The 14,939-nt window shown below is 40.5% G+C and overlaps 1 protein-coding gene across 1 annotated transcript in view; it reads right to left on the reverse strand.

Moving 5' to 3' along the window:
* LOC148054588 (uncharacterized protein C3orf20-like) overlaps window positions 1–14,939 on the reverse strand; it is a 28,080-nt gene that overhangs the window by 5,207 nt on the left and 7,934 nt on the right. Inside the window, exons 4-7 of the mRNA XM_087766970.1 lie at window positions 13,554–13,707; window positions 11,271–11,499; window positions 8,583–8,859; window positions 6,563–6,679 (exon numbers count right to left, since the gene is read on the reverse strand). Of these exons, the coding sequence (XP_087623096.1) occupies window positions 6,563–6,679; window positions 8,583–8,859; window positions 11,271–11,499; window positions 13,554–13,707 (777 nt within the window). The remainder of the gene's footprint in view (window positions 1–6,562; window positions 6,680–8,582; window positions 8,860–11,270; window positions 11,500–13,553; window positions 13,708–14,939) is intronic.

Here is a 14,939-nt window from a genome sequence, read left to right on the forward strand (position 1 = left end):
AGCACGGACATAGTTGATTTTGTACTGGTGAAAATGGTGAGGCTAGGTGACCTCTTGAGGTTGTTTTCAGACTATGAAGGAAATGAAGAACTGTCATTGCAGAAGGTCTGCCTAGCAAAAGGACTAACTGAAAACAAAAGTTGCCTGTTCAGTAGGATGACAGTGACAAAATATTGTTACTGTTTGATAGCTGCTTGGCTGAATAATTTGGAATGATATAATGAATAATTTAATTGTTAATAAGCAAACAAGTCCATCATCACCACACAACGAGCAAACCACTGTCAGTCAAGGAAGTCAAGAGTAGAAGAAGCATAGAGACTGATTATCCTGTAAATTCCTGACTATGGCCTTTCCAGAATTGCTTTTATGAAACAGAAAACTGTACAAACAGCTGCTGGGTGTATTGTTAGGTTCTGTGTATAAATAGAGGATTCCACATCCTGGGCTCATTTCATAAGGATTGTTTTTACTGGAGAAAAATGACTACAAACATTGTCATCTTGATTATCCGCAGCAGAAAATGGCAGAATAAATTTTCTTCCCAGAAGACTCCCATTCAATGCTTGAATGCAGAGACGTCCAGACTCACTGAACGGCTGGATAAAGCATGCACTCCTTCCATGCTGTTGATAAGCTGCAGAATCAGCTTGAAGCATTCAGCCTGTATCATAAGGAGTGCACGTAGGAAGCTGGCAAGGCTTTAGTCCACTGCAAGGCAAATGCAATTGTAGAACCCAGCCTTCCTTTAAAAAGTTGTGGATCTTGAGATCAGCTGGAATGAAATCGGTGTGATTTCCCCTCACCTTTTTCAGGGCAGTACTCTATTTTTCAAGGGAGAAGAATCATGAAAACCTCAGCTGTGAAGATTCTCACTCTGAGGTTAGCTTGACTTGTACAACCAGTTATAAACGTGTACTGCCCCTTATCGCTATGCTGTCTCAATATTTTCAACCTGTGGTCACCTGGGGACAGCAATAAAAAAGTCACGAGAGGATTTAATGAGATCTTTTTTATATTTCCCCTCTCAGACCTGCATGCTAGAATGCTGGCTGGGGATGGGGAAGTTTGGGATAGGGCAGGGTCAGGCTGTGGTTTCCTTAGGCCTTTTCTGGAAGTCTTGTGCATATTCATATCTTGGGGGGAAAAAAACATGGATTCTTCTGCTCTTCATCCCAGGCCTTGCATCTATGCTTGGATGGCTGATTTCTCCACAGACATCTGTTTATAGGAGTGTATGAATTTCACCACTACTGGCAAATGCAGGTGGTGTTACCGAGGGCAAGCTCTGTCCCCTTCCTCTTTGTTTCCTTTTTATTTTTCCTCTTCCAGCTTCCTCATGCATTTGGGGGACTTCTGTCTGTGTTTCACACTTAGCAGAAGGTTACCAATGGCACCAACCAGGCTCACTGCTGCTTGCTGGAAAGGCCAGTTACCTTTGTTGTTGCTGGGGATAAACAGACAATCCGGACCAATGGATTGAAATCTAAAGCTGCTGCTTTCCACCTGTGACTGCATGGTCACACTGCAAGGGAAAGCTCAGTGACTGTAAGTAACTTCCACAGCTCGTGTTGCATTCTTCACGTGCAGGAACACATTTCCAGACGCGTGGACCTGGTTTTAACCTCAGGTTGCCTTCTCCTCTCCATTGCATCGCGCTGTCAGTCTGACAAGCTTCAGAAATTGGAAAATGCAACCTTTTAAGAGTTGTGCTGCTAGGGCTCAGGTAATCACATCCAGAGATAATTATAAATCTAGAAATGTAATCATTCGATGCCAGTTTCCCTCAGCTACCTCTCAGGATATTTAACCCATCATTCCACGTAGTACAGCACCGAGGGATGAAAGCAAGTATATTGGCTTAAGTTCATTCTTAAATTGGACCAGCAGTGTGTGTTTGCATGGGTGTATGTATGTATGTAAGCACACCATGCTTTGTTATGGTTAGGTTCATATGTTTGTTATCCTAGTAATTTCTTAACAAATAATGTATGATTATAAATTTGTAAACTACACAGAAAAGGCATCTACTTTGGAAAAAAGACGAATGAAAATCCTATGGGAAAGAAAACAGCAGGAATGTTTGGTGGTTGTTTTTTTTTTAACTTAGCACAAACAATGCTTTTGAAAAGCCACTTCTTGCAAAAAAAATAAAAACTTTGGTTCCCTTCTGCCTCCTGCCCCTCAAACGCACAGCTCCCTAACATCTTGAAGGCACAGGAATTAAGTCCTGGCTGAAGATCTTTAGATGGGGGGCAGGGGGAGAGAGGGGGATTGTCCATATGGCAGGAAGTACATGCCACGATCAGAGAGAAGCAACTGCCCCTGGGAGCAACTGTGTTATTGTAATGCTTCTGTAAAACCATTTCCTTGAGGCATCCAAAAGGCTACATAGAAAGCTGTCTAAAAGCAAATGTTTAATATCATACAACATTTCCTTCTTGCCTAATACATTCATTAAAACTTGAACTTAATTCTTTTTCTTTGAAGCCATGAATTCCTTCTCTGAAACTCACTTGTATTTATTTAGCTGAACAATAGTTATTTTAGTAGGAAATTAAGGATGGACTCTGTCCTTCTAAGTGTACTCAGGGTAGCCTTTTGATTCATTAGACACAGAGGACAATTGTGTTTCATTTTGAAGTTTTTTTCCTGATCATCTGAGGAAATTCCCAAGGACCAGAGGAAATTAGTTATCTGCCTCAAGAAGAAAGCATGTAAAATTCAGTAAATTTTTAATCCCACTTTTATACAGTTTGAAAGAGACCTTCCCTTCCGGGGAACATTATTTTGCCTTTTTGAAGCTTTACAAATTAAAGTATATGCAAAATTGTTTGATATACGTAGCTGAGGATGATTTCAGAGGCAAAGAACCTTCTTCTCATGATGTCCGTGCATTTCCCCCCTCCCCGTAATCCTTTTATTAAGGTTTTACCCAAATTAAAGCAACAACCTTGCACATACTGGTGTAAAAGCAGCTGCGTAGGATTTTACCAAAGGCCCATCTAACCCATCCAGTATCCCGTCCCTGTGAGTGGCTGGTAGCTGGGGGAGGAGTAGAAGAGCATTTATAAGAAAATTGTGTTCTTTGTGACCCATAGCAGCCATAAGCAGTTAACAATTCCGGGATTTCCTCAACCAAAAGCTTTGCCTGGGCCATAATGTTCGATAGCTGCCGATGGAGCTAACCTTCAGGAATGTATCTAATTCCATTTTGAACACACTTATGCTTTTGGCCTCCACAACATCCTGTGGCAAAGAGTTCCACAATTTAATGATGTGCTGCGAGAAAAAGAACTTCCTTTTGTTTTAAATCTGCTGCTTATCTCTTCATTGGTGCCTGATCATTCCTGTGTTTTAAGAAACAATGAATAATTATTTCTTATTCCTTTGCCACACCATTTGTGCTTTAGAAAGCTTTCTCGTATCTCATCTTAATCTCTTTTGTAAGCTACCCTATTTAGTCCTTCCTTATACGAACAGCCATTCCACATTATATCCTTTTTCAGATGTGGTGAAGACAGTCACGTGCTGTGTACCAGAATCTCAAGAATGTTTTATTTACCCTTTCACTGACATTCTGCTTGCATTATGACCGTTGCAGAGCACCAATCAGAAGTTTTCAGGGATATGTCAATGAACGAGTTTTAGATCTCTTACTTCATTGTTAAGAGCTGTTGTGCCCATCTTTGCCTCTGTATAAATAATTACGATTCTTTTCCCCCATGTAAACTACTCCGCGATTATTGACAGTGAATTTCATATACCAACTGATAATCAATTACTGAGCATTGCACGACCCTTCTGGAGCTCTCTGTGATCCGCTTTGAACATCCCAGACAATCAGGTGTGACCTGGAATTTTGTCATCTCTGACACAAAACTGATTTTTCAGAACTACAAAAAAATGAGAGTTGCATTCTACCCAAAATGTAGTGACTTCAGTGACTTTATTCTTAATGATTGTTACTTCTAAACTGCAATCAGGCCAGTCCCAGTTCTTCAGCAGACGTCGTGCTGTTGTCCAACAGAAAAGAATCATAGCCTATTTTAGGTTCCAGAACTTCTGAATACTATTTATTGTTTTGCTTTTGAGCTGCTCTGGAAATGACTATATAAAATGCTGCGACCCTTTCCAATTTGTGACTTCTGGTAGAGTTGCATTTGACAGCTTATCTTTCTCCTGGTCTTTGCAAGTCACCACTGTACACAAATAATTTAAGGAGCGCTGGAGCTGCTACCTCTGGTTTCCTTAGTGCCCCCTGGTCCACAGAGAATGCTTGTATCCTGCAGTACGACGGCGGTCAAGTCTTGCCCTTCAAAGCCAGGCCTGTGAAACTGTTCTGAATTGCTGCTGCTCCTGTTGGTAGATTAAACTGCTCTGGCTGAGCATGGTAACAGCTGGATGAGTCTGACTGGGAATTGCTTGAGGATGGGTTGAATACCTTTCTGGAAACAGCAAAGGCGGCTCCATCTGTATAGGATGTTCACTGTATCATTTGAAAGGTCGTAGGGGTTGTACCCAGGTGAAACAGGCTCATACCTTTGGGACTTTTTGTTTACTTGGACTGATTATTTGTCAGCTGAGAGACATTAAGAGTATTGATAGAAAGGACTATTAACACATTCTGTCTAGAAACAAACTCCATTCTTCCTTAAACAATGGTTAGTTTCTTGTTCAAGCAAAAGAACTAGCCACCTTGCCTTTACTGTTCAGGTTTTAAAAACAGTAATTAAAACCACGCTGACAGGCTAATTAGGTTTCAGGTTTTACTCCTGATGCATCTTTTGCGTCTGTCTGTCTGTATCTAGGTACTGACTGAAACTGAGCTTGTACTGGTGGCTAATCTTTGTCGCAGTGAATTACAGGTAAAGTAAAAAAACCAAACCAAAATGCTGCACATATACCATAGAATGTCTTTAAATGATTTTTTAAACAAAAGTAGTTTATGAGCTGTTCTAAGGATTAATCAGTTCATCAGACACAAAAAATTGCCTGTTATCCTGATTTTTCTTTAAAAAATAATAAATAATTTCCACATGGGAATGCAAAAAGGTAACACGGAACAGAATCAAACTGCACCTCTGTAACTGGTTACCTGAGTTGCTCAGAGCTGTTAACAATCATTTTCATCAACTGTGGGTCATTCATCCTGAAGTATGTCACCTTCATCGTTTTCTACAACAGGCCCTCAGTTCATTGTGTATTTTACAGAGTATTTTCCCACTTTGTCTTCTTCAACTGTGTAAACTACATGTAGTAGGTTTGGAAGAAGTTTTGGTTTTCCTGCATTTTGTTTATCCTATTTATTTATATCACTTTGCCACCAGAGAGGAAAGAAAACGTTATTATTACCAGGGAAAAAGAAGCTGCGTGGTTAAGAATTTAATCTTCTTCAGACATGTGTTCTGTGGTACTATACACAGCTAAGCAACGTCGGATAGGCTGCTGGTGTCACCCAGTGGACAGAGAAGTTGATCACAAATAGGTGTCATGCAAAGAAGTTTTTCTTTCTGCTCGTTCCTAACCGACAGAAATAGCCTTAATTTTACAGTAGTTCACATGAGACGATATTTGAAAGGTCCTCTGTTCTAATGCCATGGCCACTGCTAAAACTGTACAGAGCAAACGCGGGAAGCAGTACTTGTTCCTCACCGTTATTAGGAAGTAGGCAAAGAATAACCAAACAATAATTAGTGGGCGCTCTCTCCTATGGGGAGAAAGTAACTGAAATAACCAAGCAAAACAGTGTTTGTGCTGGTGTTTACGGAAGGATGTGAGGATTATTAAAATCCAATTATAATGCAATTCTGCGCGATGCAAAACAAGATTGCATTTTCTTAGCCTAGTAACAGCTTGCAACAGAGGTGAACAGCTTGTCAACAGAGGTGAACAAGACCTGGAGAATCCTCTCTTCACAGTGTTATAACAATAAAGTATTTCAAAACATGCAATGCATGCTTTGCATGCAAAACTTCAATAGAATAAATCACCTATGAATTAATCTCTTACAAGAAATTCTAATGTTTCCAGACCGCATATGAAAACTATGCAAGTACTTAAAATTAACTTCAGTGCATGTTTCATCTTAGACTTTTTCCTGATTTGCAAAGAGTACTTCTCAGAATGTTGGAAAACGAAAGTTTTTTTCTTTTTTAAAGACTGAAACAGGCTGTTGTGTGATGTGCTTCAAGACTTTTTGCCGCAGATGAAGCAGAAATGGGGTCAAGTGCTTACAGATGGCTAGATCTAACCTATGAAGTCCAAGGGAAGAAATCATGTTCCTTTTCTAATGCTGTGGCAACTAGCATGTGCTTCTTGCCCTTTGCAGGTGGAATGAGAATGACCTGATGCATTGTAAATCCTGGACTGCTAACAGGTAAGGAAGAGTTGGGGCTGCTGGGACAACAGTCGGTACTCCTGAAGAAGGAAGGTTAGCATTCCGCTCTCCTGATGGCCCAAATACTCATGACACGTGGCAATCCCCAAGTCACTCATTTGTAACCAGATCACAGTAATAGCATTAAAGGTTAAATAATTGACTGTAATGTTTTTAACATACCAAAAACACGCCAGGAGTTACATTATGTCTCTTTTCCAATAAGGAACCGTTATGATCTGTAAATGCATCTGCAGAAGTGATGTCGTATTTGAGGAGGCGAAAAGAATCCAGACAACCCTGAAGTAAGAAGGGAAATACAATTACATAGTTAAGTAGGTGGTAAATTTTGCTTGACCAATTAAGCTAGTAACATTCTTTCTAAACAAGTCTTTATGAACTCAGCTGAATTATCTTTCTCTTTCAGACCAGGTAGCAATGGTTCTTTACACTGTACGTTTGATGACAGAGGCTTCTAAATTTTTCAGTTTCTCTTTGTGGGTGTATTTCTCTCTTCTTAAATGAAACAGCTCTTCTGATTTCTAGACTTCAGAGTTGCGAGAACAGGGGTGGTAGCTAGTCACTGGGCAACCTCCTTATGGATTGGTCATAATCCTCTGGAATCCTGGCTTCCAAAAGTCTTGTGCTCCTGCCATTAGTGGACAGGGGCCGAATACAGGACCACACTGTGAGACAAGGAGGCAATACAGAAGCCTTTTTTCCACTGATTTCCCAAATAGGTTTTTGGGTCAGGCTTCCAGAAGGAAAGAACAATGTGAAAATGTAGGTCTGAAAACACCCTTACTTTCTTCCTCTTCTCTTTATATAAAATGTAGATATTTAATTCATATTTAGCCTCTGCTTCTTGGACTGAAAATCCTGCTGATGCTGAAATGCATGGGAGTTTTCCCATGAGGGCCAGAATTTGACCCCTTCTGTGCTAACTTTTTCAAATGCAAATCAGAAATGATAGTTGCTGTGTGACCAGTTTCTCAAGGAATGGATAAATAAGACATAGTGAAAGAAGTCATTTTAATGCCTTAATTGGTACTGAAACTGCATCTATGCAGACTGAAATCCTCTTAACATTTTAATTTCAGTGCAGCTCCACTAATGTCTAGTAAAAAGTGGAAGATTTTGAATACAGCAGTCACTGATGTTTACTGTTGTGCCCACTATGTCAAGATGATCAAAATGCCTGTTGAGTATCTACTGCCACTTCCACTGTTAGCTTTATTGAGAAATTTTCAGGTAATTATTATAATAGACAATGTCCAGGGCACATTGAAACAAAAAACATTCCTTGTTTTAAAGTGTTTATCATATCACCTATCTTCTGCTTTTTTGCCCTTCCAAACTTTAACTTACTCGTATTTCCAGCCCGTCTAAATACAGACTTACACAAAGGTATTTTGTGCTGTGTATTTCCTTAATGCTTGGCTATGTGAACGTGAGGACAGAGTCTTGCATTAAATCACTAAGTTTAAACTGTAAGGAAAATGAGCTGGTTTGACATTTTCTAGCAGCGTGCTTCTTTGTGATTTTTTTCATTCGTCTTTACTAGAAAGTGCTGATTCCTGGAAGCCAAAATGTTCAACAAAAAAAGATATTTTGTCACACTGCTGCCAAATTACAGATTTCTGCTCAACTGCTGCAATAGATTGTTGTGTTACTAATCCTTGGGGCCTGCAATGCCACAGTAGCCACACACACACACACACCCCCACCCACCCTCAGGGTTTCCTGGTACTGTGGCACAGAGCTAGAAAGCCCCTCAAGATTCAGTTCTAGGGATTTTTAATCAAGGTTTGAGGTCCTTGCTCTACATCAAGGGATTATTCAGGGTTATTCCCTCAGCTGTTCCAGAAAAAAAGAGTGATGTGAGGAATTCCTCTAAGTTGGGAATAGCGATTCAAAGATATGGATTCGAGTAATATTTAGTTTTCTGAAACAATTTGGTTTGAAATGCCCGTTTTTGTAGGAAACTCTAGCATTTCTAGACTTTTTTCCTACTTTGGAAGTATTTTTTAGTATTCAATTTCCTGTAGAACACACATTCGGAGTTGGTGCCAGTTCGACATTTCTGGTGAGACAACTTCTCAGGTATTTTAGCAACCAGATAAACAGAGAATTATTCCAAAAAGACTCTTTAAAGTTTTCATCCATGTGTTGGAAAAACTATTGACTGTCTGAGAAAACTCACCTGAGCACAAGGCATACTTCTGTTCTTGTTCTTTCTTTTATACAGCTGCTCTATCTTGTCTTCACTAGGATCCTTGTTTGTTTGTGAAGATGAGACACAGACCACAATAATCTGCTCCTTAAAGGACATCTGATTGTTAATGAGGTGATCATACTCCAGGTCTGACACATAGGGAATCCGATGATTACTACACCTGCATGTCTTCCCTTCCTCCCCCATCATAATTCTTCGAAGCACAGCAGGACAAGCAGCCTGGGATGTGACCCACAGCTTGTCCCTGTCACGAGGAAGAGAAAATATAGGAGAAAGTGTTAGCAAGTTAGATGATTGTCAAATAAATCAAGTACAGATTGAAGAATCATTTAAAACCATCTCTATAAATGACAGGCCTAGGCCTATTCATCCTCTGTTATCTGAGGCGTGCAGTCATCTAAATGCTTCAGGTATTTCTTAAGGTCTGATGCAACCATGTGAGTGCTGTAAAGCTCCTAGCTTCTGCCAAAACACAGCCTCTGAAACCAAGCTGAGAGGAGAAAGAGGGGTGTGCTTTAACCAGATGAGCTAGCCAGGCAGGCTTTGGTAGCAGCCAAGAGCAAACTTCAAAGGCTACTCCCTAATTATTTCAAGGTCTCATAGGCACCTCTTATCTCTGACAACTCATTGTAGTATACTCATTTTATAGTCATGTGTATGTGCTGTATGTGTTGGTATTATTTATCTTTCACAAGTGTGGTGAAGACTAATTTGTTTGAGGAATCCTTTGACATTTGGGGGGGAGATTCTGTAGATCGTTTGGTCACGTAAAGCAAGCAGCAGAAGTGCTAAGTTCCAGCGCCTTATCTTCACACCTCTAGCGATGACATCATGTCGTCACTAAGAACCTGCCACACAGCTCTAGGTGATGGTATCTTTTGAACACATCTTCCTCATAGTGAGAGCAAATCCTGTGAGAGGTTTGGATCAGAAAAAAAGAAGAGACTCTAAAGGCCATAGGCCTCCTCCGTGGCCTTCTGAAGCTAATGGAAAGATTGTTGCTGTATTTGGGGATGCTGGATCAATCCCTAAACGGCTGTGCCAAGACAAAAGCATTACAACAGAGAAAGCTATGAGGAGCACTGGCCTGAATTAGATGTTTGCTGGGGTTATATTGTGCTGGCGGGAGCAGAAGAAAAAAGGAAATAAGTCTAAAATAAATGGAGCAGGGAAAAGAGACCATAAGTGGTCACAGACAGCAGGAGAATGTGCAAAATTTTGGTTTTCAGCTTCACACGTATGTAAAACAAGATTACAATTTCATCATACTGGGAGCAATAATAAAATACTTGAGGTTTATGGTATTTTTACTTTATTAGTTGAGCTACAAACTAGTCATATAAAATCAAAAGTAGTTTGTTCCTTTAATTTTGCTCATTTTTAGACATTGTTGAGTTTGTAAAAAAGCACTGTTGCTATTCACCCGTAGGAAAGGAATCAATGACAGCAAACTTGCCTCAAAGACACGAGGGAACCCTGAACCACCAAAAATACAGTGAGAAATCGTGTCACCTTGTTTTCCTGTTATGAGAAACTGCAGGCACAGCACGAATGACCGTTGTGGATTACTTAGGTTTGAAAAGTGACTACCGCTTTTGATCCACATGCAATGCATCCTATGCCATAGTGTAACGGCTTGGAGGCAGAGGTGAACTACTTAACCATAACCAGAAATGAACTGCTAGTAAACTACTACCATCAATGTTTACACTGGAGCCATCATTGTCTAATCTTAGCTTATATTTCCTTACCGTGAATTAATGACATTCAGTACATTCCTTCTTTTATTTAAATTGAACCGAGTCATATGCAGCTTCTCTGATTTCGTATTGCTATTTAACAAAACACAAGCCCTGTACAAGAAAATAACAGCAAGTAAGTGAAAGTTTAATGGCAAAACAAAACAGACAAGCATCTTGCATTAGCAAGATGTGCCATGGATGGGTGAAGTCAGGTTTCAGATAATTGCTGAGGATATTGCAAACCTCTTTGCTTTAATGGACTGAATAAAAAGACATCTGTCTGAGACTAGCAGATAATTTGAAATCAGATACGGACTGTCTTGTACTTGAAAAGGCAAGGACTTGGGAAAGATGCTGAAAACAATACTAGCTCCATTTCTCTGACTTCCCTTCCTTACATATTTTTAAGAAGTGAAACAAAGTAGCATGGCTACAACTCTAAACAAACTCTTAGAAACCAAGTCTGAAGCTCAGATATTCTATAGGTTATATTGGCAGATGGTGACACTAGGAAGAGCAGAGCATCCATCAAGTGCATGACACATGGGGTTTGCATCTTCATAAATGCTGGTATAGGGAGGCATTGCTCCCAGGGTTTTTTGGATGCTACTATCACAAATGCGACTGGTAATAATAAAAAAAGTTAATCTTATTTGCTGAAATAGTATTTAAAGATCTAATATGGGCATTTTTCCAAACCTTCTCAACTGCTGCTTCATTGTTGTTGCTGCTTTTACAGAATCATACAGGGATATATGAAGGCTCTGAGGTACTGATAATAACACCTCATGGAAAAAGGATGTAAATTATTACTGTGTGGCATAAGTAAGTGATCATAAAAGAACCATTTCGTGACTTGTGACTTGGGGGAAAAGTAGTTCTTTCATCTCCTCCCCTTGTCCCCCTCATTTACCTGAGAGGATAAGAGTATAGTTCCTGCCGCATGCTGTGAGGAGCCGACTGCATTTGATCCAGAAGGAGAGGAGTTTCTGACTTGGGAGCTTGGCTGTTCTCTCTCCTCTTCCCTTGTGATCTCTGCAAACCCGAGGTAAGCGAGAGAGCATCTGCAGACTGAATTATGCCCTTCCTTAAGGGTCGCAGAGGAAGGTCAGACATTTTCTGAAGGCGTATGCGGTCAATTCCTGAAATACACCACCACTGCTGAAATCAGTGACAAAGTAGGCCCTGATTTGGTAACTAATGGTGGTTTTGTGTTTATAAATGTAACTCATGTGTTGTGTGATCCAAACTGGAAAAGTAATAGTGCAAGTTTATCATAGAATTACAGAATCACAAAATGGTTGAGGTCAGAAGGGACCTCTGGGGATACCTGGTCCAAGCCCCCTCTGCTCAAGCAAGGCCACCTAGAGCCGGTTGCCCAGGACCATGGCCAGATGGCTTTTGAATATCTCCAAGGTGGGAGACTCCGCAACCTCTCTGGGCAACCTGTGCCAGTGCTCAGTCACCCTCACATTAAAAAAGTGTCTCCTGATGTTCAGAGGCAACCTCCTGTGTTTCAGTTTGTGCCCATTGCCTCTGGTGCTGCCACTGGGCACCACTAAAAAGAGCCTGGCTCCATCTTCTATGTACCCTCCCTTCAGGTATTTACATACATTGAGGAGATCCCCCTGTGCCTTCTCTTCTGCAGGCTGAACAGTCACAGCTCGCTCAGCCTTTCCTCACAGGGGAGATGCTCCGGTCCCTTAATCATCTTCATGGCCCTTCGCTGGACTGTCTCCAGTATATCTATGTCTCTCTTGTACGGGGGAGCCCAGAACTGGACACAGTACTCCTGGTATGGCCTCACTAGTGCTAAGGAAGAAGGATCATCTCCTTCAACCTGCTAAGGCCAAAGTTTTAACTCTGGTTGTAGATCTTAAATCTGTTCCTCACCCTTTTATACCTCCCTCTTCCTGCCCAGAATCAGTTATCTACTGTTGGATTAGGTATAACTAACTGGCAGGTTGGCAGGTGTTTCTGGTGGCTAGATTACAACCCAGAAGAAAAAAATCTCAGTGTTGACAATGATGTTGACAAGGTAGAAGATGGAAAATGAATCCTGCCACAGGAACATGGTCATGCTCAAGCTGTCTTCCCCATAAGAGGACTCCAATATATAGAAGGTATATTTTGCTAATTTAATCAGCAAAGACACAGAATTCAGGCAGCGCCAATTTGACTGAACCATGTTCAGTAAACCAGAGCATGTTCTTACAGTTTTTGTTTGTATTATTAAGGAGGCTTTTCTGTATTAAGCACTCACAGAATGATTCCCATAGCATGTAATGCACGAGCATGAGCTGTCTAAATCAATTTCATTCCTTTCAAGGCTGAAATCAAGTTTATATTAGCCTTCTGCCCAGGTCTGGCTTTCTTGCTGTCAGGAGTTGTATGAACTCACAGTGGATTATGTTATCATAGTACATTTAAATGTTATGGCTAATGCATATAGAGCAACAGTCTTCAAAAAAGGTTAGTAGTTACTACACACCTTTTTTTCCTCCTCTCTTCCAACCCTTTCTTCCTCCATCTCCACAGTCTCATTCAAACAAAAGTTGCACTACCAGGGAAGCAGTGAATCAGAGAGGTCATTACCTGTCCAGTTGTTCCCAGTAGTTTCCTCAGTATAGGACTGGAATCCACTGTCTGTTCAGCCCAAATATATCTGAAGGATCTACACAGGGGATGTCTGTACTGTGCAATGTACCCCACTGCAGTGATGCCTGACCAAGCTGATGTGCTTGGCTCAGTGTAGTACCATGCAGAGGTACTAGCCTGGCCTTGGGAACAGTACAGTGTGGTAACATGCTGCTATGTCTGCACCCAATGGCCCAATCCCTGTAGGACTGATCAGTCCGAACGCAGTGGCACTCTGACGCAGCTCTACCGCTGTCAGTTGTGGAGTGGGCTTCTTCAGCACTTGCCTGGCAATTTTAATGCCATGCTGTATGGAAACTCTCAGCTCAGAAATATCTGCTGACCTCAGAGGAACCATGTATCCCAAGGACCTGCTCACCAATTTGGGTAACAGGCTGCCCATTGGCCTCCTTTCTACTTCAGCGTTCAAGTGTCTGAATTCTCTGATGGTGAGTCTGGGGCTGATTTTCTGAGGACTATTTAGTCTACTCTGGTGCCTGCCGATATAGAAACAAGGTCATAAAACCACGTTCCAAGCTGTTTTCTGACCGTGCCTGACCTAGGGCTGTGCGGTAATACCACAGCCAGTCATCCACAATGCTCCGGATCTTCCTCTGCAAACTCCTCAGTTCTCTGGCTGGACTGATGTCATTTATGTGGCTTACGGTGGCCTCTGGAACTTCATTTTTCATCAATAGCTCTGTCAACTTTGGCTTTAAAAAACAACAGTGGAAAAACACATTAAAGAACTTAAATGATTCCATCTGGTGTTTAATGGTGCTGACATTGGCGTAACACTATTAAACGCCTCAGAGATACAAACACCTTCTGAGTACAAGTTATTGATAGAACAAGGTGTAATTTAAAAAGAAACTTTTTTAGCCAACTCAACCATCACTGGAGAATGCAATGGTGAATCCTGCCCTCTTCTAGCCGAGACAAAGGAGACTATAAATACTGAAAAGCAGAGCAGATACTGTTAGTATTGGCTTGGCTGGGCTCATGAAAACTCCAGTGGCCAAAGAAGATAGCACTTTGTGCTATGCAAAAAAAAAAAAAGCATGAAGCAGATATAACTCCTAGATTTTTCACTGAACCTAGAACCATTTAAATCTTCGCATTCCAAACAAATGCTCTATCTTTCATTTGTTCTGAACATACATAGTAATGGCATGATACATGTAATAACATTTTACAAACAATAAGTCATACATCAGTGTATGTTTGCAAGAGCCCTTGATAACTATGGAAAATGAAAATCAACAACTAAGACAGGCCCTTCTGAAAAATACAAATGTGGACTCAAATTAATATAAAACTAATTCCACACAAAATCTCTACTTTATACCTTAAGTAAAATACTCTTAAATTAAAAATAAACATTTTTAATATTGTGCCCCTTGAGATTCTTTTTTTTTTTTTCAGCTAGAAGGTAGCTATGGCAGGACTACTGTGGTTTTATTTTTGTTTCCCTAATTCTTTAAACTGGAGTAGATACCAGATAACCTGCTCTTCTCCAGAGCAGCAGAATTATCTCTAGTTAAGACTGAAGTGTATTTTTCATTCTATGCTGATTTTGGTCCTGTTAATTTCGTTTAGAAATCATAATCAGACTAATACCTGCTTCTCTGCTTGCAATTTGTCAGCTTACTCACTGAAGGTTAATGTACCTATTTTTTATTTCTTTTTAACAAAATCTTAGTTTGCATGCCAACATTCTGTATTGTTACAGATTGTAATGTTACAGATTCTACCATGCCACAGTGTGACTATTAATTTAAATCTACGTGAAAATACTCCTCTTTCAGATTTGCCCCTGTGAATTAGATCTTACCTAGCCCTTTCAGAAGAAAGGAATACAAAGTCTCTGTGGCTAAACATATTTGAGGACTAGAGAGACAAGGATCAGAAGCATTTCCTCGGAACGAACTCTAATCTCCTCTAA

The sequence above is a fragment of the Nipponia nippon genome, unplaced genomic scaffold, assembly GCF_047370975.1.
Source record: "Nipponia nippon isolate SJK-2023a ecotype South Korea unplaced genomic scaffold, ASM4737097v1 scaffold_3, whole genome shotgun sequence".
NCBI lineage: Eukaryota > Metazoa > Chordata > Aves > Pelecaniformes > Threskiornithidae > Nipponia > Nipponia nippon.